Here is a 26,006-nt window from a genome sequence, read left to right as displayed (position 1 = left end):
GGTTAAAAACCAAAGGGAGAAATATGTGAGTATTTTTACATAACGAATTCGTCAGAGCCGTGGCACGCTGCCTACTATGCAAAGTCTCTGGAACCCAAATATGTTACAACTTGTGAGTAGAGAAGATTTCTGTGGAGAAGCCTCATCGTCACGGCCACCAGGTTATGTGGTTTTTCAAGCCAATTTCAACTACGCAGGTGAAACGTTGCGTTAGCTACGCCATTAGTGAACTTCTTGACCAAAAAAAAGGATCTACTCCCGGAGATGTGAGGTTCGTGTGGCGGACACCGCAGACCACAACACGGCTGAGAGGTGCCAGTGATACCCAGAGACGGCCCCCGGCTGCCTTAGAAAGAGAGCGAGCGTTGTCGTGCACCTAGGCCTCACATAAGGCTACTCGGCAGAAGGAAATACAGAGAAACCACCCCAGCCCTCCCCCCCCCCCCGGGGGGCCTGGGGTGGGGGGGCGGGAGCGGGAGGCAAGGGGAGCGGGGCCGTGGAGAAGGGCGAGCATAGGACGGGGGATAATCAAGCTCGAAATGTTTAATTGACTTATTGAGCTCTCTGGCAAGCTAAGTCGCTAGGAAGCCTGTAGCAGTTTGGCTGGCAACGAAGAAGTGCATGTGGGCACCAGTGATGAGAGGCCTCCTGGGGGAAGGGAAATCAAAACATATCCTTACCCTCTCTTGTTTGAAATCTGCAAAAGCACCATCTGCATATTTCTGCTTGCTCAAAAGCTGTTTCCTCCTCTCCTGACGTTTGGCACGCTTCTGGAATTCCTCATTGTGAATGTTCAAGTGTGAGGTCAGCTCCGCTGTGCTTTGCAGTTTGCTATCACAGTGCTTGCACTGGTAGGCGGGGTTCTGCAAGCGGGGGCCGCTGGCCAGAATGACGAAGTCCCTCTTCAGGTCCCGGCTGTGGTGGTCAGTGTAATGCATGCACAGCAGCTCCGCCGTGCTGAAGGACAGCTTGAAGCACTTGATGCAGCGGAACGGGAGCCACTCCATCTCCTGCGCTTCGCTTCCCTCCACCTCGGCTTTCTCGAAGCTGCCTCGGTCTTCCTCTTCCATCAGCACCGGCTTCTCGTGCTCGTCGGCGTAGACGGCCGTGAAGTAGCCTCCCAGCTTGCTGGCGTGCTGCTTCTTGGGGAACACCCCCGGGTGGCGCTTCATGTAATGGGACACGATGCCCTTCTTGCTGAAGGACTGGAAGGAGCAGAGCGAGCACTTTTTCTTCTCCACGGCCCGCCGGAGCTCCTCGCTGAGCTGTGGGGAGTCGTCCTTGGGCGGGGACGGGATGATCACCTTGTTGGGCTTGTCGCTGATGGTCCGGGAGGCTGCCAGGCAGTGGGTGTAGTAGGCGTCGATGTCGTGGCGCTTCTGGTAGTGGGCCGCCAGCCCTTTGCGGATGGGGTTGGTGTAGGCGCACAGGGCGCACTTGAAGAGGTTGTTCTTGCCCTCCGGCTGGGCGCGGACGTTGTTGTGCTTGATGCGGTAGTGCCTGGCGATCCCCTTCCTCGTGGAGCAGAAGTACTTGCAGAGCTGGCACCGGAACACAGTGTGGGAGACCAGGTGCGAGGTAGAGAAGTGAGACGTGGACACGGGCTCCTCTCCCACGTCCTCCTCCGTGACGGAGACCTGGGAGGGGCTCACTTCAGTGGTTATCTCGGGCTCGAGGGAGACCGGCAGCTTCGGGGGCGACTGGGAAAAGACATCGAATTCAGGCTGATTGTGGTACTTCTCGTAGTGGATTTTGAGCTTCTCCAGCGTGCCGTGCGTGTACGGACACAGTTTGCAACGGTAGGCGCCGTAGCCTTGCTTGAAGATCCTGCTCGTCTCCTCCACGTCGTTCTGGGCTATGTCGGCCGACTGTTCCACGTCGTGCACAAAGTCCTCGGCGGTCACCTTGATGGACGGGTGTCGCTTCTGGTAGTGGGTCAGGACGCCGTGGATGCGGGTGTTGATGTACGGGCAATGCCTGCATTTGTAAACGGCGCCGGGGTTAATGTCGATGTCCTGGGCAAAGTCAGCAGCCTTCACCTTCATGCCGGGGTGCTTCTTCCCATAATGGGTGAGAAGGCCGTGCAGGTTGTTATACTCGGACTGGCACACCGTGCACTGGTACGGGGTGGAGGATATGGCCGGGTTGGCAGAAGCCAGCTGGATGCTTTTCTCTGGGGACAGCCTCGCATCCTCTGGGCATTCGACGTCCTGCTCGGGCAGTGGAGCGGGCATGCTGTTTTCACAATTCACAGGACCCACCAGCTCTTCGGAGGAGGGGAGGGGGTTCTCAATGGCATCTTTCTCCTTGATGATATCCAGCAGCACCGACTCATCACCATTCATGGCCCAGGGATGGAACGCCTGGTAGTGATTGGTGATGTCCCAGATGGACATGGCTTCAAAAACACAGTCTCTGCACCTGTACGTTTTGGCTTCCGCGGGCATTGCGAGAGAGGGGGGGGACGGGTCTGGCCCAGCCCAGAGTTTGGTAGCCATGTAAGTATAGTCAACGTAATGCTCTGGATGCCTCCTTTGGTAATGCAGGAGCAAACCGTTGGGCTCTGTGTGGGAATAGATGCACCACTCACAGTGGTAGCCAGCTTCTATCAAGCCATCTAGAAATGCCCACCGCATGATGGACGTGACCGTGGCCTTCAGGGCAGGGTGGTCTTTCTTGATATGCTTCCTCAGTGCATAGAAGTAGGGGGAGGTATACGAGCACTGCCTACACTTGAGCGCTCGCAGCTTAGCTTTATCCCTCTCCATGTTCGAGGGGGCGACAAGCACACAACCGGCAGGCTTCTTCTGGTTGCGGTCACAGAGGCTTCGGATGGTGGCCGTGTGCTGCCGAATCACATCTGCATTGGCCTTGAAGTCTCGGTGCTTCTTCTGATAGTGAATGAGGACACCTTTGACCGTCCGGTTCCCGTAATCACAGTGCTGGCAAAAGAACATCTCATTCTCGGCGGGAGGGCCGTCTCTCTCAGAGCTGCTTCGGGTCAGCTGCTGCATGGGGGCGGGTGGCCGAGGGGAGCCTTGGGGCCCCTCGGACCCCCTCATCATTGCAGCTGTGGGAGGAGCCTGCCTGATATATTTGGCAGTGACCTTTATCTCTGGGTGTCTTTTCTGGTAGTGGACAAGCACTCCCACAACTGACCGATTACTGTAGGAACAGTGTTTGCAGTAGTAAAGCTCAGTACTGAGGTCTGGTGGCGGGGGTGGTGGGGGGGGTGGGGAACCCATGTTGGACATTTTGGGAGACATTGGAGCACCCACCTCAAATGATAATTGAGAAAGGGCAGAGCCCCTGTCCACAGACACCATTCGCATGGTTTTCTGGATCCTAAAGTAGGAAGCCTTTTCTTCCGGGTGTTTCTTCTGATAATGAACCAAGACAGAATGCATGTTGGGGCTTGCGAACGAGCAAACGTCGCAATCGTAAACGACAACAGTGTTAACTGAGGGGTCCTTCTGATTTTCACATTCTGGAGTAAAGGTCTTTGAAGGAGTGTTTTTATTAAACGTAGCTGGCAGACCGCCACCGCGAGCCACGGGAGTGGAAGTCGCCAGGCTCTTGGGGGCCGAATTCAGAATCTCCCTCAGCGTCTGGGATTCCGTATTCAGCCCTTCCTGCTGCTCCACGACATAGCTGGAAAATATCATCGCGTTGTTAATCTTAACCGTGGGATGCATTCTTTGGTAATGTGGCATCAGGCTTCTGACATTCGGGCTCGTGTAGGAACAAAACCGACACCGGTAGATCAGGTCCGAATGGTCAAAGTTGAGTACATTCATGGCTTCTGGGTGGTGTTCGCCGTAATGCTGCTGCAGGTCTTCAAAGTTGGTGTAATCAATGTAGCATTCCAGGCACCTGTACACCGCACTGTGATCATTGGGATCCAAGATGTACCTAAAGCTGAACTTAATGTACGGGTGCATTCGTTGGTAGTGGGTGCTGACGCTCCGAGCAGATTTGTTGTTAAAGTCACAGTGTTTGCAATAGTAAAGCCTTCCAGAGTCACCAAAGTCCGTGTTCTCGTTATTGTGCTCGGTTCCATAGATGGGAGTCTGGGTGTTCAGCAGAGCGGCGTTGGAAACTTGGTGATCTTTCATGTTTGTCGAGGAGCCGTAATAATCCTCTTCGTCTTCAGAAAGGGTGAGCTCAATCTCAGCCCCGTTGGTGGCGTTGTAATCGTGGGCGACGCTTCTGAAGTTGGGCTCCTTCGGGGGCTCGCCGGCGTCTCTCGCCCAAATCTGCTGGGCCGAAAAGGATGCGGACACCTCCATGACTGGCTCTGTTGGCTCTTCCTCCCTGTCCAACTCAACCTCTATCTCCACTTCATTGTCTTCCTCTTCCTCCTCGTCGTCCTCCACGTTGATCACCGCGTCCTCCTGCTGTTTTGTCTGGTTGATTTTGCTTTGCAGGTTGCTGGCTATCTCGTCGATCCTCGTTCTCTTCTTCACAGGCGATAAATCGAGGGGAAAGTCATTAGCGAGCTTCCTAGAGGCCTTAGCTACAAAATTGTTCTTGGAGGACAACCCAAGAATTGAGGTCTGACTTTTCTTCACAGTGTTGCTGGAAGAGGGGTGGCTGTCTGTCTCACTCTCCAACGGCAGGCTTGAGGGCTGCCCCTCGAATTTTGGCAAGTTGTCGCAGAACGAGTGTTTGTGCTGCTGATGGACCCGTAGCCCTTTCAGAGTCGTGGTGGAGTAATTACACATGGTGCATTTGTAAGGGTGCAGGGGCGGGGCTTGCACGGGGGGCTGGGGCTGCTGCGTCGGTGGGGGCTGGGGCTGCGGCTGGGGTGGCACCTGGTGTGGTGGCTGGAGCTGTGGTGGCTGTGGCTGAGATGGAGGCGGCGGTGGCGGTGGGGGCGGCGGCGGCGGCTGTTGCTGCTGCAAGGGATCCAACAGGACTCCTGACTTTCTGCCATTGATGCTTGGGCTCTCGTAAGACACAACGCCTTCATTCAGTGAAGAAGAAATGCTTTCGCTCTGGGAGTTCACAGCATCCCAATCTGACGTCGTACCCGTGTGACACTGCTTGTGAGCCCCGAGTTTTAACGAGCTCTTGCAAGTAAACGGACATTCGTCACATTTGTAGACAGCGGTCTTTCCGGACAGGTGGATGTTTTCTATGTGACGGGAGATGCTACGTCGATGCATAGTGAGGAAGGGACAAAAGGGGCACTGGAACCTATTCATGAACCTTCTAAACGGAATCCCCTTGGTCTCCAACAGCTTGTTGCCATCTGAGCCCATCAGCTGCTCTGCAGACATGCCCGATGTCTGGTGATCCATCGCATTCAAGCCATTCTCGCTGTCTATCTCGTTCAGCTCTTCATCAGAACTGGAGTCGTTCAGCATGCTGTTAGTTTCCAGGTCAGCGGAGGAATTGGTCATGTCAGCTATTCCATAACGCGATCGCTCTGCCAAGTTAACTAGGCCAGAGTTGTGAGGGGACTTCGGCTTCATCGGAGGGTAAGACACGGGTGAAAACTTGGAAGCGGACGAAGAATTGGGTCTCATGATGGAGTTACTGATGGAGCCCCGAAAGTTGGAGACGTTAGCGCTGGGCATCTCCCGGCTTGCAGCATTCATGGACAGATAGGTGGAATTGGAAGTGGGGCTGGGGGCGCTTTTGTTCTGCACATCAGGGAGGTTCGTCCCTTCTTGCTGCTGTCGGAGGCTGGAAAGGATCTTGACCATGCTGCGATGCTTCTTCATCATGTGGTCACACCAGCGTTCTCGGCGGGGGGTCTGGTAGCTGCACCACTCACAGCAAAAGTTGCCTCGAGACTTGGTCAAAGGCTTGACCATGGACTCTAAGATGCTGCGCTCCACGACCTCTGCGGGCAGTTCCTTACAGGGGTCCTGCAGGGACACGGGTGGGACCACGGGGTCTGGCATTGGAGCGGGGGCAGGCAGGGCAGCAGTGGTCTCCTTCAAATTGTTCTTGTGATACATCTTCTGATGCTTAATTATTCTTGCCCTCCTCGGTGACTTGTACGTGCAAAACTGGCAAGAGAAGACCTTTCCAAACCCCTCGTGCATCATGATATTATAATTTAAGGATCCGGGAACAGGGGGTCCCACTGAACTCCCTTCAGCTTGAGCTCCGTGGACCTTCCTTGTGTGTTCAATGAGGAGGTTTTTTGACCTGAAGTAGCGTACGCAGAACTTGCATTGAAAAAACTTGTTGGTTGGTTTGGGATTAGGGGCAATATGCTGACCGTAATATCCAGGACTGTGGCCATAGTAGCTTCCGGTCCCCAACGCAGTTGCATTTTGACCTAAAGAGGAAGTGTAAGGTAAGTGAGAACAGAAAAGCAAACAAAAGCGAATTAAGAAATTTCATCATGCAAATCAATTTTTCTTTTCAATTATTCTTCATTAATAAACATCACATTCAAAAGGCCTAACGTCTCAAGATGAGGCCCTGAAGAGTATAAATGAAGCAGTAATGTACATCCACGTATCGCTTCTCACAGATGAAGATGGAGTGTTCGGTTTTAGGAACAATACTCACCTCATCTCCTACTAAATGCGCCCTACGGCTATAAAAAGACACGTTTCACACACTGCGACATTCATTCCAGAATTCTGCAAGACACTATCCTGTTCTCCAAATTGAAAGGAAACTAAGAGACGTAAGGAAGCCGAAAAGGACAATAACCTAGGATGCTTAAGAAGAGAAACATGATGCCCAAACCACAAAAATGGCTTGCAAAGGGCAAGAAACTCTGAAGAAGCCACACGTATCGAGAGTCACGGCTATAGGCTACAGCTAGAGGAGGGCAGTAAAATAACATCAGGTGTGCCAAGATTCGGCAAAGATTTACCTGATAGATCCTCTGCGATCGCAAATTCGTCCTTTATAGAAGAATACTCCACCTCTGTCTGATTACTGGCATTCATGGACCCGGATCGTGGCTCGTTAGCATTGTCTTCAGCAACATCAGTTGGCTGCAGAAATGCCGTGTGGACATCCTGAATGTGCGCCTTGAGATCTTCGTAAGATGGGGCCCTGAAGTCACAGCCATCACACTGAAGCACCTCCATGATCCGGGCCTACCTTCTCACATTAGGAACCTGTGACAGAAATCAGAACAAAGCATCTAAAGAAATGCACTATTTGCATATCCCAAGTCAATGGGGCTACGAGTCCATTAACAGAAGAATTTCTAGTATCGGTAGATTTCTCTTCCTGAACTTTGCCAGTTGGAACACCGGCCAAAGGAATGCAACCAGACATAATAGGGATAATGTCCTTGAGTTCATAACTTCAAAGAAGGGGGTGGGGGGGAACCCAGATAAACATTTTCCAGTTTGATATAAATACATCTTCAAAAGCCATTTGTCAAGGAAACCCTTAACAGTTCAAAAGTTTTAGTAGTTTCTGAATTTCTTGACTGAATTCAAACTTCTTGGTAAGTTGATATTGACTTTGATTCTGCCTTGGACCCATTTTTCTTTTGAACTAGAACCTTCTCAGGAGTAAAGAGGAGGTCTGCACAGAAAAAAAGGACAGATTTCAGTCTTTATTAGCCGTTTTAACATTAGAACATCGATGTTTCATCACCAAATGGTGAAACAGTATTGAATCCCGGACTGGTGGTAGAGAGAGCTTTTATTACACCTTTTATTATTCCAATATCTTAACTGATATTGGGGTACGCCTCTTTCTTCCTTTCGCCAAACAGTTTAGTTGTGCGCATGTGTATGTGTTTCATAAGCTAAATGGTCATTTTGCCTTTTACTACCTACCAATTATAACCTAACAGCTTCTCCAACCTAATTAGGTCATAAACTATTTCTCATGAGATTCTCCAATAACCAACTTCAGATGACAGTCCAGTTTCTAGTTTAAAGTTGCACCTTGGTACCTGGATTTACATATTAAGGTAACACACACAGTTCTGAAGAGGGGCTGCTAGGGCATGACTCTCTCTTTTCCTACATCTCCCCTTCTCAAATGTGAAGTGTACACTTGCACGCAAAAAGCTGTGAACCTACCATAGAATAAAGCACAACTTGCCCAGCACTCTGCTCTTTTCACTGTGTGATTGAAAGACATAGATAGCTTCACACTAACTCAACGGAGAGGCTCACCATGAAGCAGTTAAAAATGTATTAGGAGGCGTAGTCTGTCCCATCTTAAAACATATCTTGAGTTGAGATACCCGGTTATTATCTTAATCGGGGAGTTACTTCATTGAGCTCACCGCAAACTCTACTGAGTCACTGTAATCTAGAACCAGATGTCCAAGAACTAAAGCCTTGGCCAAATCTTTCTATACTTTTATGGCACAGCAACTTTCCATACTTTCGTGGCAAAAGGTAAATTGTTTCTGCAGGAGGAGCAACGTCTAGTAATAGGTCAACGTAGAGAAAGGGAGCCATTGCGAGCGGATTTTCTATGAAAGAATGCTCCTGCTGATAGCCTGCTAAAATAACTTCTGGCAAGTCCAGCTCTGGACAGCCTGAGCTTGCAGAGTGAGACACAGATATTTACCTCCTCTTCTTTCACCCAGCAATTTATCCTTTTTCAATAAACACTGAACTGTGCACCAGAGTCTTTTCAGCTAACTAAGTCTCAATATTCGAGATACACAAGCTTTTATGCCTAAGCACCAACCCAAATTGTGTGGAAGAGGTTGCTATCAGCTCTGGATCAAATTACAGCAGTCACTGAGGCCCCACCCCACTTCTCCTTTCGCACAGTCCATTAGACCTGAAAACAAATTTTTCCATGGTGCAGACGACTCCTGCATTTAGAACACTTCGCAGAAAAAAGCAGATCATCCAGTGTGCACTCCCCATCCCCCAAGCCTAGCCCTTTCATCTCAGCCAAACAAGCCACAGCTCTGCTGAATGTGTTTATCACACTTTCAAGAGATAGGAGCTCCTGCGTCACTGAAGCTCTAAGACTCACTAAGCTGCCCTAGTCCCTCTGAGCTTTAGGAGCAGCCATTTTAGCTCAGAGCTTCTCCTCCGTGCACAACATGGCTTCTCTGGGATTCTGCTAGGCTGACGATCAGAAATGAGCAGTAGAAGAACAGGCTGGGCTCCTCCTATGCTCTTCTCCTCCCAACAAAGCATGAACTGTTTTCATTGCTTCCCGAAAAGCAGCACCTTTCTCCTCCTCAAATGTCATTCACCAAGATCTCCGAAGGTTCTTTTATCCCATGATTGATAAGCTTGTTCGTTAGTCCCAGCAGAGCACTGGTTATTGCAGGACGATCCTGGACCAGACCCCTGTTGTTCCACAGCAGGATTTTGGGGGTGGGCTGGGGGGACCTTCAGAATGCCTTGGCTTCTTGGGAGTCGTCCTTCCACACACAAGAAGACATACCATCCGACTCTGCTTGCCAGATTCCAAAGTCTAATGACCTTTGTTAATCACCAGCCAGTCTGTCTGCATCAGCAGACCCTGCCAACAGACACACCCTTCAACACAAAGGCTGTAGCTATTCCTTTTAAAAGAGGTTCTCTGAAAGCTCCATTGTGTAGCCCGAGAGGAAAACAAAATCTCTTCCCTTCAAAACTTCAAGCCTTTAGAAATAATGCAACAAAAGGCTTTCTGCTGTGTGTCTTTTGGAAATTTTGAGCCTGGTTTGCACAACATCAACAAAAATTATGGTTCTGCACAAGGAAAGCAGGGCACCTTCAGCATTAAGTCATCCACCCAGACATGAAATTCATCTCTCTACGCAGTTCTCTAATATCTTGGTGTCTTCGGAAGCTGTTATCAAGGATTCTAACTTCGCTGGATGCAAACACACACCAACAGTCTCCTTGTTCTGCTACAAAGGAGATTAAAGGGTCATGAGATCAGGAAAAAAAAAAAAAAAACCCACTGATTTGGAAAAAGAAGAGATGATGAAAGTGATTTCCTAATGGGTTCTAGCTTTAATGTTGTTGCAGTCTCTACCTCAAAAATAGCTCAGAGCCTTAGAAGAGGTTAATCTCCAGGCTGCTGAGAGAACCAGCGTCAGGTACAGCTGAATGGCCTTCAATCTGATGCCCGTACCAAGCACAGAAAGGAGGACGGAGCCTCCTTTGAAAGCCATTTTGCCTTTGTGTACACATTTCTCCTGAAGACGCTGACTGAAGAAGAAAACAGAAATTTCCAGCATGGCCTAAACAATCAAAGAAACAGAAACTCGATGTGTTTATGAGACCGAGGATGCGCACACGTGCAAGAAGTGAGAACAGGAGAAGAAGGGAATGGGGGAGGACAGAGACAAATAAGCCGGACCCAAGGATGACCCATCCATCAACCGGAGTATGTTTTCACAGCAGATGGTAATCCTCTGAGGAAACCCTCGACAAGGAAAAAAAAGGAGAAATAAGCTCTGCATGTCTGACTGCCTCATCCACCCAGAAAGAGCAGCAACCCTAAAAGACTCATCTAGACACTGATCTGCTACAAAATTATTATTTAAAGCTAAAAGCCTTGATCTCCTATCTCCTTACTTCATTTAAAAATACTGTCATAATGAGATTAGCAATACTTTCCCCCACCCCCTGCACTGACCCAATCAGCAAAATCAAAAGCAGAAGAGGAAGCTTCGGAAACTAACTAAAAAGAAATGCTATTCCAGAAGGTCATGGGGTGAGTCTACAAATCAAACAAGCACCCCAGTGTCCTACACCCCCCGCCATCCCCACCCCCGGCAGTATTCCCAGGCTCCTCAAGGTCAAACTGGCATCGAGGACTAGCTCTAAATACCACCCTGGAGGAGACCTGCTCAATGAATACCCTATTGCCTGACGTGATCAGTCCTCTTAACATGCACCCACGAAACCCCTAGACCATTCAAACTATTCATTGCTCTTCAATACTACTTATTACTGGTGGTTGGGTTTTTCCATTTCCATTTCTAAAAGGTGGGGTTTTGATGAGAAACCCTAAATCCAATTTCCATATACTGACAAACTCTTGAGGACATATTTAAAGAAAGCCCAGGGATCTTGCTCAAGATCTGGAATATACACATGAGAAAGGGGAAAGGTAGAGCGCATGGACACAGGTTGCTCTTCCGCTTACATTGCCTGCGCACCCCGTTTCTGGGCTCAGAATCCCAGGGGGCCATCATGCCTCAGTGAAGGTGAAAGAGGACAATCCGCAGTTTCTTGGCCTATCCTTCCAGCTCACAGCCCAGACGTACCTGGAGAGGGGGAGGCACCCTTGATGGTTCACAGTGTTCTCACGACCCGGCCACCATCAACCCTCGCCCAGGGCAGCTTGGCGAACACTGTTCTCTAAGCTTGCATAAACATGGTCTTCAAGTCAAAGTCCCAACTGTCTCCAGGAAGTGCCCAAATTAAAACACACAGGCCTTGCCTGGATCGAACCTGTTCTCTGACTGAAGGACTGCAGACCAGAAATAAAGCTGTGAAGCCCCACAGCCACAGGGATTCAGCAGCAACTAATTATAACCTTCAAAGCCTTTGAGAAATAGAACCAGAAACACCATAAGGTGCTTTTCCTCTGTCCACTCCAGAAACCTAGTTTCATTTATAAGGCACTGAGCTCCCCAGTTCTCCTGAATCACAATTCTAATAAAAGGTTTTAGTTAGCACCTGTTGTTTGTGCTTTTCTTACTTTCCAATGAATGGAAAAACCAATTATCCAAGGACTGGTAGTGGAATGCATAAACTCTGGAATAGTTCAGCTAGAAAAACAGAAACATCAGGAACGTAAAGATCATTCTCCAAATGTATCTGTGGGTCGGAAACAGCTGATAGGATGAGGTCAAAGAGCCGTGAGGTGTTAGGAGGTTAGCATTTCTCACTGTGAGCCCCAGCACTGCCATGGGGTTTGGGAGGAAGGAAGAATTTTCATGCTGAGGATGAAAAAAGGGGGGCGGGGGGACCACTAACTCATCCACTTGTGAACGCGGGTTGCTACTCTTAAGACAAGGGGTGTTTTACATCGCTACTTATCACTTACCCTTGTCACGGTCCAAGTGGGAGTTCTAGTAATTTGAACATCATTTAAAGCATCTTTCCAAACAGGACTGGACTGAGAAATTGGGGTGAAACTTCCTTTGACAGGAACAGTAGTTGCAGGATCAAACTGACAAATACAAATGTAGAATAAATACTTCTTTCTCTCTCTTTCTCTCTCTCTATATATATATCTGAAATAATTAATTTTACTGATTTAATGTTATCTCAGAAATGAACATGTGCACTCCGAATTTGACAGGGACTCCGTCTATTAGAGCAGAATCAGCCCCTTCCGAGTAAGTACAAATGATTTATGTACTCCTCCCAAGTTTAGTTAAAATAATAATAAATAAATAAATAAATAAATAAATAAATAAATAAATAAATAAACAAACAAACAAACCAGCAAAATAAACCAACAAAGAACTTCTGACAACAAGCTACCTCCATCGATCCTGCAGCATTCAGTACCACTACAGATCCTGGCTCGCCATGTGGTGTCTTCAAATGTCCTATCAAATGTTTATACTGTTTGCCACATGATCTAAGCAGTTCTGTGTACTCTTGGCAATTCACCACACTAATGAAAGGTTTAACATATCAGGGAGGATAAATAATTAAGGAATTCAGAAGGGAGACACAGCTGTTCTTCAAAACCAAATTTTCAGAAGAGAAAGGATTAATTTGCGATCACATATGTAACCCCCAATATGAGACTGAATTTAAATACTAGCAGAGAAATACCAGGAGACTCTGAGTCCTGCCAATGCACGCAGCCTCTGTTGTATGTGGTCAGCCTGGTCCATCTGTGGACCCTCTATACCAGCACAAGTCTGAGGAGGCAATCTGCAGATTAATAGCCCACTCGCTTTCTGGCCAATGATGGTGCTTTTCAGGTGATCTCTTGTTTTGGCTTTGCTCTGTATAAAGTTTTCAAGTATTATGGGGCATGTTGAGTAATATTTCTTAACAGATGCCTCTGGGATCACCATTAAAATGAGATGAGCATCCAGGGATGTAATCTAAGTGACTAAAAAACTGTCAGATATGTAAATAAGAAGCAATTCTGGCTGAGTGACCTGTTATGAAAGCAGGTAGTGAGTGTCTAACACAGAAAGAGATAGTACATACCTTCTGGAGAATTCATGCATTCCTTTGCAATGATATAAGGCTAATTGAGGCCAACAGGCCAATCGGCAGCCTGCCAGCTCTCCTGTCCTTAGAAAAGGAAGCGTGTGATTTGAACAAGGAGATAAAAGAGGAGAGAAGGGACTAGAAAAGAAAGGGAGGAAGCAGGGTGGTATCTCAGTAGCTTTAGACTTCATTGTCTGTAAAGGGGAACCTGCAGTTCACTAGATAACTCGAATTCTGAGAAGCGTCTTGACAATATTCTCCTTGAGAAACAAAACAAACCAAGACGCCTCCTCATGCTAAAATTCTCAAAACGCAACCGTGACAAATGAGATCCCAGCTCATCTTGTTCTTTCAAATGACGGCAAGCCATTCTTGGTGTTGAATGAATTCTCTGAAATGTCATGGGCCCATCAGGAAGTTCCTTGGAAACTCTGAAGCCAGTCTTGCCCTAGCATTGAGAACAAGAGATAACTGATTTCTCTCCTGGAGAGCCAACCCTCACCCAAACAGCAGAGACAGAAAATCACGGTGTTCCCTTAGAGACTCTTCAGAGTCTGGCTGGGTTTCTACAGAAACTTTTCACGCTACAAGAACCCTCATTATAAAAATTGTAAAATTAAAGGGAAGTTCCAGATACGCTGCTGGGTCGTCATTACAGAACTGATGGAGACGCAGAGTAAGCAGAAGTTGCAGTAAAACTCATCTTTTCACATCATGAAAGACCAGCCCATGCATCAAGTACCTCCTCTGTGGATCTGAGAGCTTGACTGACCTCAGGCGCTGGGCATGTCTTCACGGCCATAACCGTTCCTGGCACAGAAGGTCCGGCCAACCACACAAAGTCTAAATTCCACAGTTTCAGTGAATGGATCCAGAAATCATTTTAACAATTTACCTTGTTCTCTATTACCACTCAGAGAAAAACAAAACAAAACGGAACAAAAAACAGTATCTGGCTATTGACTTGTGGGGAGTATAAGAACATTTTGCTACAAAAATTTTTTTTTATTCGGGGAGAAGCCCACAAAAATCCCAATCTAATCCCTCAGGAGACTTGCACTTTGCTTTATGTACATGGTTTGCTCAAAAAATTTAAACAAGCCACTTCCTTTAGTTGAGAATTATCCCAAGTTTGTCCATATCCGTGGAACACAAGGGCCGGATCCAAACACTGCAATGACCTTTCCAGCCTAATTTCTTATATCTGACAAAACTGACTACACAAGTCTGGCACCTTTGTCTTTCTCCAAACCTTGGTTCCTGATCTAACTACCCTGTCAGGATGAAAGCCCTATGCAGACTCCTTTCTAGAAAGGTAAACAATGCCTGGGCTTGCATGGATAATAAACACTTTCAGATCCTCCTATCCAAGGAGCCTATGGCCTGTTCTTTTCTTTTCTTTTTTCTCTTCTTGGCCTCCACCTATAGCAGAAGCTGTCCTTCCTCCTTATTAAACTAACCAACTGGCCCATTCATATCCATTGGTTGTTCCAACAATTTAATAGAATCTTATAGCAGGGAAAACACAGTATGTGTTTATATATGGCACCAGCAAATACCCAAGAGATTTAGGAATTTTTTAAAGGAAATGATAGGCAAAGAATTTCTTTTCTTTTGCAATCTCCAATCTACTTTCAGCAAGTAAGTTTACACCTACAAAATTACTGTACCCCAAGAACTTCTAAACAGAATGTTAAGACATTTGTTTGCCACCCAAAAAGTAAATTTACCACCGTGTAGAAACACTAGAATGCTCCAGTACTCTGCCAAGCCCCACATTCCGTAAACCCTTAATGATAAATTTCATTTTTGCCCAACAAGTTTAGTTTAGTTTTTTTTTTTTTTTTTCAGCTTATTCACTATGGGGCTGCTCAAAAAAAAAAAAAAAAAAAAAAGACAAGGATATAGAATAGAAATGCCTATCCAGCAAGTAACAGAATTTGTTCCCGGCAGGTGTGACGACTCTGCCTGCCACCTTCACCTTGAGGGAGTCTTTTGAAGCCTCTCTTCGAACATTTTGCTAAATGAAGAAATTAGATTATGATATTCAACCTTTTTATACAAAAAAGGAGTGTTTTACAAGTTTTCCTTCTCATCTCTGAAAGACTTTTTTTCTGACTTAATTCACTCCTTTACTTTTATTATTATTCAGAGATAAACAAATGTGCAGTTTTGTATGGCTGACTCGTCATCATCAAAGTCTGGGCTCAAAGGTTCTAACCTCCAAGATGCATTCCCTGACAGTTCCATCTGACATTTGCCCACCCCTTTGGCCCCCAAGAAATCAAGCTCCCTCTCCACAACCCGGACCACACTCCCTTTCTACCACATTCCACTGCTTTATTTGCTTCACTGTTGATATGATACCCATTTGTGGTCTGTTTCCCTCTAAAACATAAGCACCCTGATAGCAAGTCCATGCCTGTCTATTCATATTGGTGTCTTCAGCACTGGGGACAGTTCACACAACAGGTTCAGCAAATGTGCTGAATGAATGAATGAATCAGAGGTTCTGAAGATTCCAATCAAACATAAAAAGAGCAGTCACAGGTATTAGATCCTTTTACTAACCCTATGTTAGCACAGAGTAGAAGCAAATTTGCTACCCTACCCCCCTCACAACCCCCCCCCAACACCACAAAAAAACCCCAGCCCAAGGTCCTTTGGCAATATCTAAAGACATTTTTGGTTCTCACAACCAGAGACGGAGGGTGCTATTGGCATCTAATGAGTAGAGGCCAAGGAGGAGACCGAACATTCCACAAGGCACCAGACAGTCCCCACAACAAAGAATGATCTAGTCCAAAGTGTCAATAGTGCCGAGGTGGGAAACTTTGTCTTAAGTGGTCTGTGGGTTATTTTCAGCCTCCATATATAACTCACCTGCCTTTGTAATCCTTCCATGGAGTCCCGGCTGGGGCATCTCTGAACTAGACAGTCAGCAAATTCTCTCCCAGCTCAAAGATTTTATGATTCTATGATTCAAAATGACCTCAGTAGTCTTCAGGTCATAGATCATGAGTTTTTCAGTCTTATTTTTCTGATTTGGGTATTTTACTAAAAATTTTTCAAGAAAAATGTAAAGAGTGACTGGTTCATCTTTCTTTGGTGATAAGGCCCATACACTGTTGATGATCCCATGGGCTTTGAGGGCAAAGGGCCGATGTCATTAAAAATGTCAAGTTCTACACTTAGCATGCAGCCTCCAACTAAAATTTCTGTGGAAAACATTATGCACATGTTCTCCTCTTCAATACGTAAAATTATCTTCTTTCAAAGTGATGGGGCCCCAGGCTAATCAAAATCACTCTTCAGAGGACGAGTAATGTGTTCCTTTTGATTCTTATACCCCCAGGGCCTAGCACAGGTCTGGTCCTGATGAGATTTGTGGTATGCATGAGTGTATGCATGCCTGCTTTCCAGGAAAGGATATGTCAGTGGTACCAACTGAAAGCCAAATATTTAGGATTAAGCAATTCCAGAGAACTTCCAATGATCAGAAAAACAACACGCAGTGTTATACAATACTCCTCCTCACTCCAACTAACGAAGCTCAAGAACCACATCACAATGATTAGCTGACTACTGGGGTGTGTACAAGAAATTGTTAAGTCTTCACTGGTCCTTGTATTTGAGTAAGTGACCATCTTCCTTTTCGTCATCATCCATAGGGAAGGTGCTCTGGCTTCATCATTCTACCCATATATTTATAACACTGTTAAGCTCCCCTGAACTGATGTGACACTTGGCATCATCACCTGGGGCTGTTCTTGAGACTATTCGGTTCTCTTCCCTCCACAAAAACCTTTTAATTCTTATTTGCAAGAATTCTGAAAGGCTGAGGAAAAATTCTCCCCTATAGCTCAAAATCATATAAAAATTTTCAGTGGAGGGAAGTATAACAAAATTTGGTAGGAACTGAATTTTCTCTCCTTTACTTCCCTGAAAAATATTGAAACAACATATTACTCGTGCCTTCCTTCAAAACAAATGGAAGAATTCACTCTAAAAGTTAATCACCTATAGGCTCATAATGTCCACTGGAGAGGAGATCTTAAAGACCATGTGGTTCAGCCTGGTCCAATATCTTCACGTTTTACATAGGGAAACAGGACTCATGAAAAATAACCTGTCCAAGGCTTCTAGAACACAAGTTCTCTGAAGCCAGAAAAAGAAATCTTTTGAATTCCATAATTTGGGAAAGGAAATGAGCAGTAAAGACACTCTATATATGTTATTTACTTCATTAATGGCTATTCCCACTTAAAGCACATGCCCCATACATATATCCTCCCTAACAAGAGTCTTTCTTCCCTGGGAGGCAGACTCTAGAATAACCTCCAGTGTTTCATCTGCTCTGAATTCTACACTCAGGAGAGTAACTGAAAAGGTGCAAAATCCATCGTCTGCAGTTTGACTGTTCAAAGACCTTCTCAGGCATGCAAACAGTGTGTTCCTACTTTGGAAACACACTTGGAAGACTGAAAGTTGCTGACAAAGGTACACACAGAAGAACAAGAGCTATAACACTGAATTATCGTTCTTCAGAATCCAACCTCATGGAATCGGAACAAGGTTACACAGGAGCTTTATGCCTGCCAAATCTACCCCATGAGAAACATCGTCTTGTTTCTTATGGAAAATGTGCACTGCCAACAAAGTCACTGAAGAGGCTGACTGAATGAGTCTTAGGGGTATCTGGAAATATCAGGGTCAGTTCTTTTAAAATGGGAAGGAGAAGTGCAGTCGGACACATGCCTGGCAAGGAAGCCAATCTTCTTGTGGCACATCTAGTGTACGGCTCGGATCAGTAATTCCAGAACATTGCTGATACCAGGTTTTACTTCAGATTATATATTACATTCTGAAACCAACCACAGCTTGAGATATTTGACCACGTTTGCATATACACGTATGTATGTATTTATCTTCCATTTATCTATATTCCTAGTAGACATCTATGCTCGTGTATTGGATATAGAAAAGTTAATATATCAGAAAGGCTTGGAATGATCTTTAACTGTTTAAATATTCTCCATTAGGGTCTCTTACAAAGGGTCCCTTATCATCATGAAGAGAATGGTTTAGAAATCAAGAAGATGCTGAGGTCTTTATGTTTGTTCATGTTTTCCTCCCTATAGAATACTCTTACGTACTTTTTGAAGGTCCAAGTGATCCCCATCACTTAGGACAATGATTCTCAAAGTGGGCTGCCTAGGCCAGCGGCATTAATATCATCCAAGAATGTTAGAAATTAGTTCTCATGTTCCCCTCCAGACTTAATGTGTTAGAAATTCTAGGGGGTAGGGCCTAGCGATCTGTATGTTAACAAGCCCTCAGGTTGATGCTGATACTCAAGTCTTAAGATTAAGCTTAAATCTTCCTTCCTGTATGAAACAGTCCAAGACCAATGCTCCCTTCTCCAATGTACAGGGAGCCTTACTTATAAATGCTGTTGATTGAATGACTACAATAATAGCTAGAGAGTCTTCAAAGAGCCTAAGAGAGGCCAAGGTTTGCAAATATTTCACTTCTTATTTAGCAATTAATGGGAAAACACTAAGTTGCAGAATCCAGCATTAGAAGCTATAAAGAGTACACTCATAAAAGGCAGAGTTCCTGTCTCTGAACCAGTGAATACAGTGGCCAATACAATGCTCGTATTGATAATTCATCGCTCCTAAAAACTTCAACAGTTTGTGACATGGTGTCCTTGATATTTATAAAGTGGGATGAGGCAATCCACAAAGGAAAGAATTAGAGTATTTTATCCAGAAAATACTAAGAGCTGGGTAAATCCTCAAAACCCTAGATTCTTCCATGACAGGAGGCTTTCGTGATAAACAAAATCTTATTAGAAAACACCTCCAAACTTGGAGTGGTTATTTATCACACTAAAGCTAGAGTGCAGAGCTAAATCTGCAGTAAGAATCAACATCTGAAAACACAGATGTGTTTAGAAATCTCTCAAAGGAAGGATATGGGCTTTAAGCTAACCAAGGGACTCTCAGAAAAATGGTGGCTAATTGTCTCAAAGTGCAAACAAAGGCTTGGCTGAAGGAAAAGAAGGAGGACAACATAAACAAAGGGAAAAAAAGTTTGGCTGCACTAAAGCAACAGACCAATGGGGCCCTCTAATCCAAAGCACGGCTTAGAACTTGGAATCACAGAGTTCAGAAGGAAAATTCATCAACTCTGTCTTGCCCAGGAATCTAATTCCAAGACCATGGTGGACTGCTCAAGGGGCACAGAAGTTAAGACAAACCCATCAAGACCCAAACTCAGGCTCTGAAAGCAGAACCGAACAGGACTCAAGGAGAAAATGTAAAAGATACTACCCTTACCAGTTGGAAGCCAAGAGTAGGTTCTGATAGTTATGTCCCAACCAGAGATAAACTAGAGAAAAATGAACTGAGGTTTAAAAAAAAAAAAAAAAAAAAAGGTGATAGAAAGAAACGGTATGGAAAGGACCAATGAATAATCTATTTTGAAGGAACAGCGCACAAAAATAGTTACATACAACAATTAACAGAGATACTATGAAAGAAGAGATCAAAGATAAGATGATAAGACATCAGAATGAGATGAAAGGGGAGCTGGCAGTTGAAAAAAGAAACTGACAACAAAAATAATATCATTGCAGAACCAATAAATAGAGTAATAAGAGACAAAATCCACAAACCAAAAACGAAGTTGATGATGTGGAAAACAGTCTTCAAAAAAACTGCACAAAATGCAGAGGAAAAGGACAAGCAGATGAAAGCAAGTAGAGAAGATGACAGATAAGAAGGTCTGAAAACAGAGATCCAACGTACAGATAAAAGGTATTCTAGAAGTAGACAGAAAAACAAAACAGAGCAAAACAAAATATGCTCCAATCTGTGATAAGAAATAATTTTGTTGAAATAAAGAAGTATCTGCCGTTCTGGGAAAAGAGTGAAAACCATCAAAATTGAGACATACTGGTAAAGTTACAGAATTTCAAGCATCAACACTGAATGACATAAAATCAAGATCTTTTAAAATTAGTCAATTATGGGGGCACGCGGGGAGAATTCGGGACTTTTTCACAGAACATTCAGTGACACGAAGCAGTGAAGGAATGTCTACAGAGGCTTGAGAAAGGAGCATCTTTAGTATTCAGTTCCCAACTAACTTTCCAACCATGTATAAAAGTAATAAGAAAGCATTTTCCAATCAGCAGAGTCAAGGCATGCTGCACTTACTAACAACTCTCCTTCATTATCTACTCAATGATGGAAGATATCCAACCAAGAGGAGATTCAAAATTGAGATCTCAAGAATATGGAATTTAGAGATAAACAGAAGATGTGAGCACTAAGTCCTCTTTCATCTGAAACTAAGACTGAATAATTCATAATAATTGCAAAACAAGATTATAGTCCCTTCAATGTAATAACTAATAACAACAAATTATCCCATAGAATAACAATAAATACATAGAATTGGGGAAAAAAAATCCTTAAGCATAATAACAGAAACAAAGAGGTAGGCATTAGAGGATAAATGTAAGTGGGACACTATTCTCAACTTTCATAGTAGAACACAAAAAAACCCACAAAACTTGATATTGCCTCCTTCTGAAGTTAATGAATCCCCAAATAAAGGTATAAAGCACATTAAAGTTAAACATTTAAGTAATAAAAATCAAAACAGAGAATATAGCGCTTAATTTTTTTAATCAAAGAGAACATAGATCATGTAGTAAAAGATAAGGACAAAGGAAACGGCACAGAAATACACTAGTAATGAAATTAATTAGAATCAAGTATATATGTTATATCAGTAAAGGTGATCTGGATAAATCCTCCCATGGAAAATATCCCCAGAGTAGATTCAAAAACAAACTCTAATTCCATTTGGTCTACAGGATACACACACAGTAAAAAGACAAAAAAAGTTTGAAAGTAGTAATAATGTAAAAGATACATCAAGAAAAGAAAAAGTAGAAAGAATGATTAGAATTGTTCAAAGTTAAACTCACAGATAAGTTTTTAGGCTTATCTTTAATTTTTACAGAAAATTACAGATAAGAAGAAACATTTTCACGATATAAAGGAAAATAAATTATTATAAAAGTTGGAAGTTTAATTTTACAATTAATAAGTTAAAAAGTACAGTCTACAATGAAGATTTGTCATAAATATTTATGCTCCCTCACATCACCAAATAAAGGAAAAAAAATGGCAACAAATAAAAGAGGAGACATAAATACTTAATAGATTAAATGAGGAAAGCCAAATAAGAATAGAATAGTTAGAATTCAGTTAAGAGATACATTTCAAATTCTGTATCTTAGATATAGAAAGCACATTTTAAAAAATATATTTTGTTCATTTATTTGAGAGAGAAAGAAAGAGTGGGAGGAGGGGCAGAGGAGAAGCAGACTCCCCGCTGAGCAGGGAGCCCAATGCAGGACTCAATTCCAGGACCCTGGGATCATGACCAGGGCCAAAAGCAGATGCTTAACTTAACTGACAGACCCACCCAGGCACCCTAGAAAGCACATTTTCATTTCAAGCAACTGTGGTACATTACAAAGATTTTCAAATCCCCATGGAAGTTTACAGGAGTCTATCATGTCAGAATTAGGATATAATAAATTACAAATAGAAAAAAAAGTCCATCACTTTTACTTATAATGCAGTAAAATTGGGGGAGGAGGCGACAAAAAATTCCCAACACTTGGAAAACCCTTTTTAACACTCTCTTCAACAGTTTCTGGACTAACCAGAAATGAAAACTCAAGTACAGAATGTAGTTCTGTTTTAAAATGATATATATATATCATTCCATATATATATATGGAATTTGGTAAAGCTGTACTTAGAGGAAATTTCATAGCTCTATGAAAATTGCTAACCATGAAATAATAAATTTTTTGAAATAATAATTCTTATAAAAATCAAGAAATAATGCTAAATTAAAAAAAAAGGAATAATGCTAAATGAATTAAATATCCAACCCAAGTGAAAAGAAAAAGGAAGAAATGTGGAAGAAAGGAGTTGATTAAGATAAAGATAGAAGATCAGGAATTAAACAATCAAGACACAATGAAACTGGCCAAGTAGCCACATTAAAACAAATCTAACACTGTATGAGATTAAATAAAAATCTATAGCGAGCCTAATAAGAAAAAAGGTGTGTGTGTGTGTGTGTGTGTGTGTGTGTGTGTGTGTGTTGGGGGGAGGGAGGGTAATGGGTCAGAAATACAGAGAATTAAGGATAAAAAGTAGAAAATATTCACAAATGTAAATGAAAATAATAATAAACTATATTTAGAAATTACTATGTACAACTCATAGTAATGTTTGTAAACCTAAATGTAATGGATGATTGTCTAGAAACAAACATATATTACACCAAAATCAATCCAAGAAGAAACCATACCAATAGAAGACTAGGAATGAGACAAAGAGCCAACCCAATCACCAGAGAGCCTTCAAAGAATCAGTAAATCACATATTTTTGAAATTGCTCCAAAGTCTAAAGCATTAAGTTTCATCAATGTATTTCTAAACCAGCGTGACACAGATAACAAAAAGCTTCCCTCAAAACAATAATCATAGTGTTAATAAAATCAACCAATTCACTTATAAATATTGAGGCGAGAGTTCAAATAAATTCCTGTGCACCTTAAAGGAATATTACTCCACGATCAAATGGGATTCACTGCAGGAAGGCAGTATTTCAATACCAGAAAATCTATACTCCACTGCCTTAAGGAGTCAAAGGAGAAAAAATAATTTGACCAATACAGAACAGGCCAGACAGCATTGGATGAAATTCAGGATCTATTTCTAATAAAAGTGGTTTGGTTAGATAGAATATATGGATACACACACACATAATTCAGCATCATGCTTAAGCATAAAACATTAGAAGAACTCAAGTTAAAACCAAAGATTATACTTACTTAGCATTGTTGTGAAGATGCTAGCCAATGCATTTATACAAGAAAATAAAATAAATAACACTTGGAAAAGACAAGATAGTTTCCAAAATCTACAAATAAGGTAAATGACCCAGATGTGGGCCCCGGTGAACAACACTGTCATTTTCTACTTAATAATTTAGAGCTTTTTCAACAAGACTTTATTACTCGAACCTTTAAAACTCTCATCAAATATAAAGCACTTAAGTGATTTGGCAACATATTGGTTATTGATGGCTTTATTACAGCTCACCTTACTAAGAATGTTCAGTTCAGTCTCCTGCCAACCCTGGCATTCTTTTTCTATCCTGTTTGGTATTCTTTAATAACTCCTTAAATAAATAATCTCAGATAAGCATATCCAGTGATCTTAGGAATTCCAGTCATAAGGTCATGAAGATAATTTTTAATCGATTATATCCACATATAATCAATGTTCAAGCAACAAGTTGCTCTACCGATGCACTGACAAATCATTTAGTTCTGTGAAAAGAAAAGCTACACTTGACCTCCTTAAAGGAACTTAAGCAGGCGAAAAAGAAGACTGTGAGAATGAATCCCTAAAATTAAAGTATGAAGCCTTACTCATGGTCTTTCCTTCATAACCACCTGGAAAAAAAATCTCAACTTTGGATCTGTTTAAATCAGTGTTTTCTCCCAACTTTTCTTTGACGTCAGATTGGCGACCCTGCAAATTCTTGGTTTCAGTTCTACCCCGAAGTCTGATGTTTACCTGTCTCCCGTTCTTGGCTGTGTCCAGTTGAGAGGAAGAAGTTTCCATCTTCTGTCTGCCTTTCCCTTCCTCATCCCAAGGGGTACCCATCCTTTCCATCTTCTTTTGCCACAAGTGGAAGACATACTTCCAATCCCCGTGATCTCAGACTGATTCCTCAACTCGGGCTCCTGATCCAATTCCTCTTCTTCCTTATCCGAGAGCCCACGTGACCTGCATTTTCAATTTCTCTCTACTCGCCACATCACTCCTATCTGAAAACTCACTCACACATACACACACAGATACACACAAGTACTCCCACTCAACCCATGTCCTTCTGGCCTATCTTCTTTCCTCCGGAAACAATACAGGTATAGTCCAAGATGCCTGGGGTTGAATCCCAATTCCATGATTTATGAGCTGTGTGAATCCTTGACCAATTATTTAAATTCTCCAAACCCCTATCTCCTCATCCATACAAAGAAAATCCACATCTCACAGGTTTATTGTGTGGAACAATCTGGACAGTGAACATGAAGCATGTGGCACAGTTTCCGACATACACGAAGGCTTAATTATAACTGCCATTACTACCATAAATTCCCTTTTCACAGACAAACTGCTTTCCTGCTCCCTAGTTCTCCTTCAGCCCTCTACACCTGGCACTTCTAAGTAGCATTCTTCCAAAACAACCTTCTTCAGAGCAATGAAAGGATATTCTGACTCTCTGAGCCGCTACTTCCACGCCATTCTCCACCAGAGTCCATGCTCTCCTGTAAGTAACTCTCTCCCCTGGACTCCACAGACTGTCTTCATCCTCACCCAGCCCCAGTACCGCAGGCTTACATTCATCCTTCATTCTCAGTTCAGCCCGGGTTTCTCAACCTTGGTACGTGGGGGTGGGAATTTGGGGGTGGGGGTGTCCTTGTCCCAGGTCTAGTAGCATCCTGGCCTCTACCCACTAGAGGTTAGTAACGTCTCTCTCCCCTGCTCCCAACAACCCCAGGAGTATATCCAACAGTGTTTTCCATTGGATTGAAAAAATCACACACACACACACACACACACACACACACACATACACACACACACATGTGCATGCCCCAGTTGAGAACCACATTCTCTAGAAAGCCCTGCCTGGCCGCCCAGGACTGGATTGAGACCCTTCCTAGATGCCCCCTAAATCTCCCAAGCATTTTTCATAAAGAATTAGGTAGTATGTGCTATACTATAATTTGTATACAGCACTAGGTCGTTATGCTTAACTGCCTGTTCCCCACAGTGTACAGTGAGTTCCTTGAGAGCTAGGACTGTGTGTGTGTGGTTGAGCCTCTCAGCCTCAGCCAATGGCTGGAACCTCCACACACTTTCCTTCCTCTACTTGGAAACAAACTTATTATGAGACATACTTTAACACAGATTTTCAAGGGAAAGAAACTCATGCATACTAAAAAGAAACTTTAATTGTAACATGCATCCCTTTGGAGAAATTATAAAGGTGGAGAAAAGTATGTTTTAGTCTCCAGGAATAAGGAATCAAGCTGGACTGATGGGCTGTGTACATTTGTGTGTAGATGTGTGGAGGGGGATGCTGACAGAGGAGCTGAGGGTCAGAAACAGCAAAAGCCTTTAGCCTCAGTCCCATGTGACCATGAGCTAGGGACCTTGGGGCTGGATGCCATGGGGCTGGATGCCATCCCAAGGGAGATGAGCAGGACCCTTCTGCGGGCCTCTTTCCCTCTGTATTCTATTCTCAGGCACAAGGCATCTCCTTCCTAATCTCAATGCTGTCCTTGTCTTAAGACTTCCCAGCTGATCTGGAGTTTTTTTAACTTAATGATATGTTTCTACCTCCATCCTCCTGGTGCACATGACCATGCTCCTTATACTGTTCCTGCCTCTGGCGATGAAATTTCAGACCAAGTAGAGTGTCCTTACAAAATACCACTTGCACTCATAAAACAGTCCTGCATTCCAGAAGACTGGTGTATTTAGGGGGGAATGAGAAATGCCAGATTTGAAAAGAAGTAACAGGTCTCCAAACAGTTTATTTCTTCCGGAATTACCTTAAAAAATAAAGGTCTTTAAAGACCCACTTATGAAAATAGAATGAGGTCACTGAGGGCCAAAGTTCAGCACGACATCGGCAAAACTCTGTCACCCAAGCTAAGAACCCCAGGTATCCAGCTCCTTTGCCCACCTTATGAAACCTGTCCTTCTCCTTAAGGAATTCTTAAGTAAG

At 43.7% G+C, this 26,006-nt stretch overlaps 1 protein-coding gene across 10 annotated transcripts in view; it reads right to left on the bottom strand.

Annotated features, from left to right (window-relative positions):
• ZNF462 (zinc finger protein 462) overlaps nucleotides 1-26,006 on the bottom strand; it is a 137,249-nt gene that overhangs the window by 73,263 nt on the left and 37,980 nt on the right. For 8 of the 10 annotated variants that reach the window (XM_072842238.1, XM_072842241.1, XM_072842245.1 and 5 more), the window contains 2 exons: nucleotides 6,845-7,094; nucleotides 681-6,295 (listed from right to left, as the gene is read on the bottom strand). In XM_072842238.1, the coding sequence (XP_072698339.1) occupies nucleotides 681-6,295; nucleotides 6,845-7,064 (5,835 nt within the window). In that variant the 5' untranslated portion in view covers nucleotides 7,065-7,094. Of the gene's footprint in view, nucleotides 1-680; nucleotides 6,296-6,844; nucleotides 7,095-11,961; nucleotides 12,088-13,091; nucleotides 20,901-26,006 lie in introns of those variants that run through there. The other 2 variants (XM_072842243.1, XM_072842246.1) reach the window with 2 other exon arrangements.

This window comes from Canis lupus, chromosome 10 (assembly GCF_048164855.1).
Source record: "Canis lupus baileyi chromosome 10, mCanLup2.hap1, whole genome shotgun sequence".
NCBI lineage: Eukaryota > Metazoa > Chordata > Mammalia > Carnivora > Canidae > Canis > Canis lupus.
This window is presented reverse-complemented; position numbering and strand designations above follow the sequence as displayed.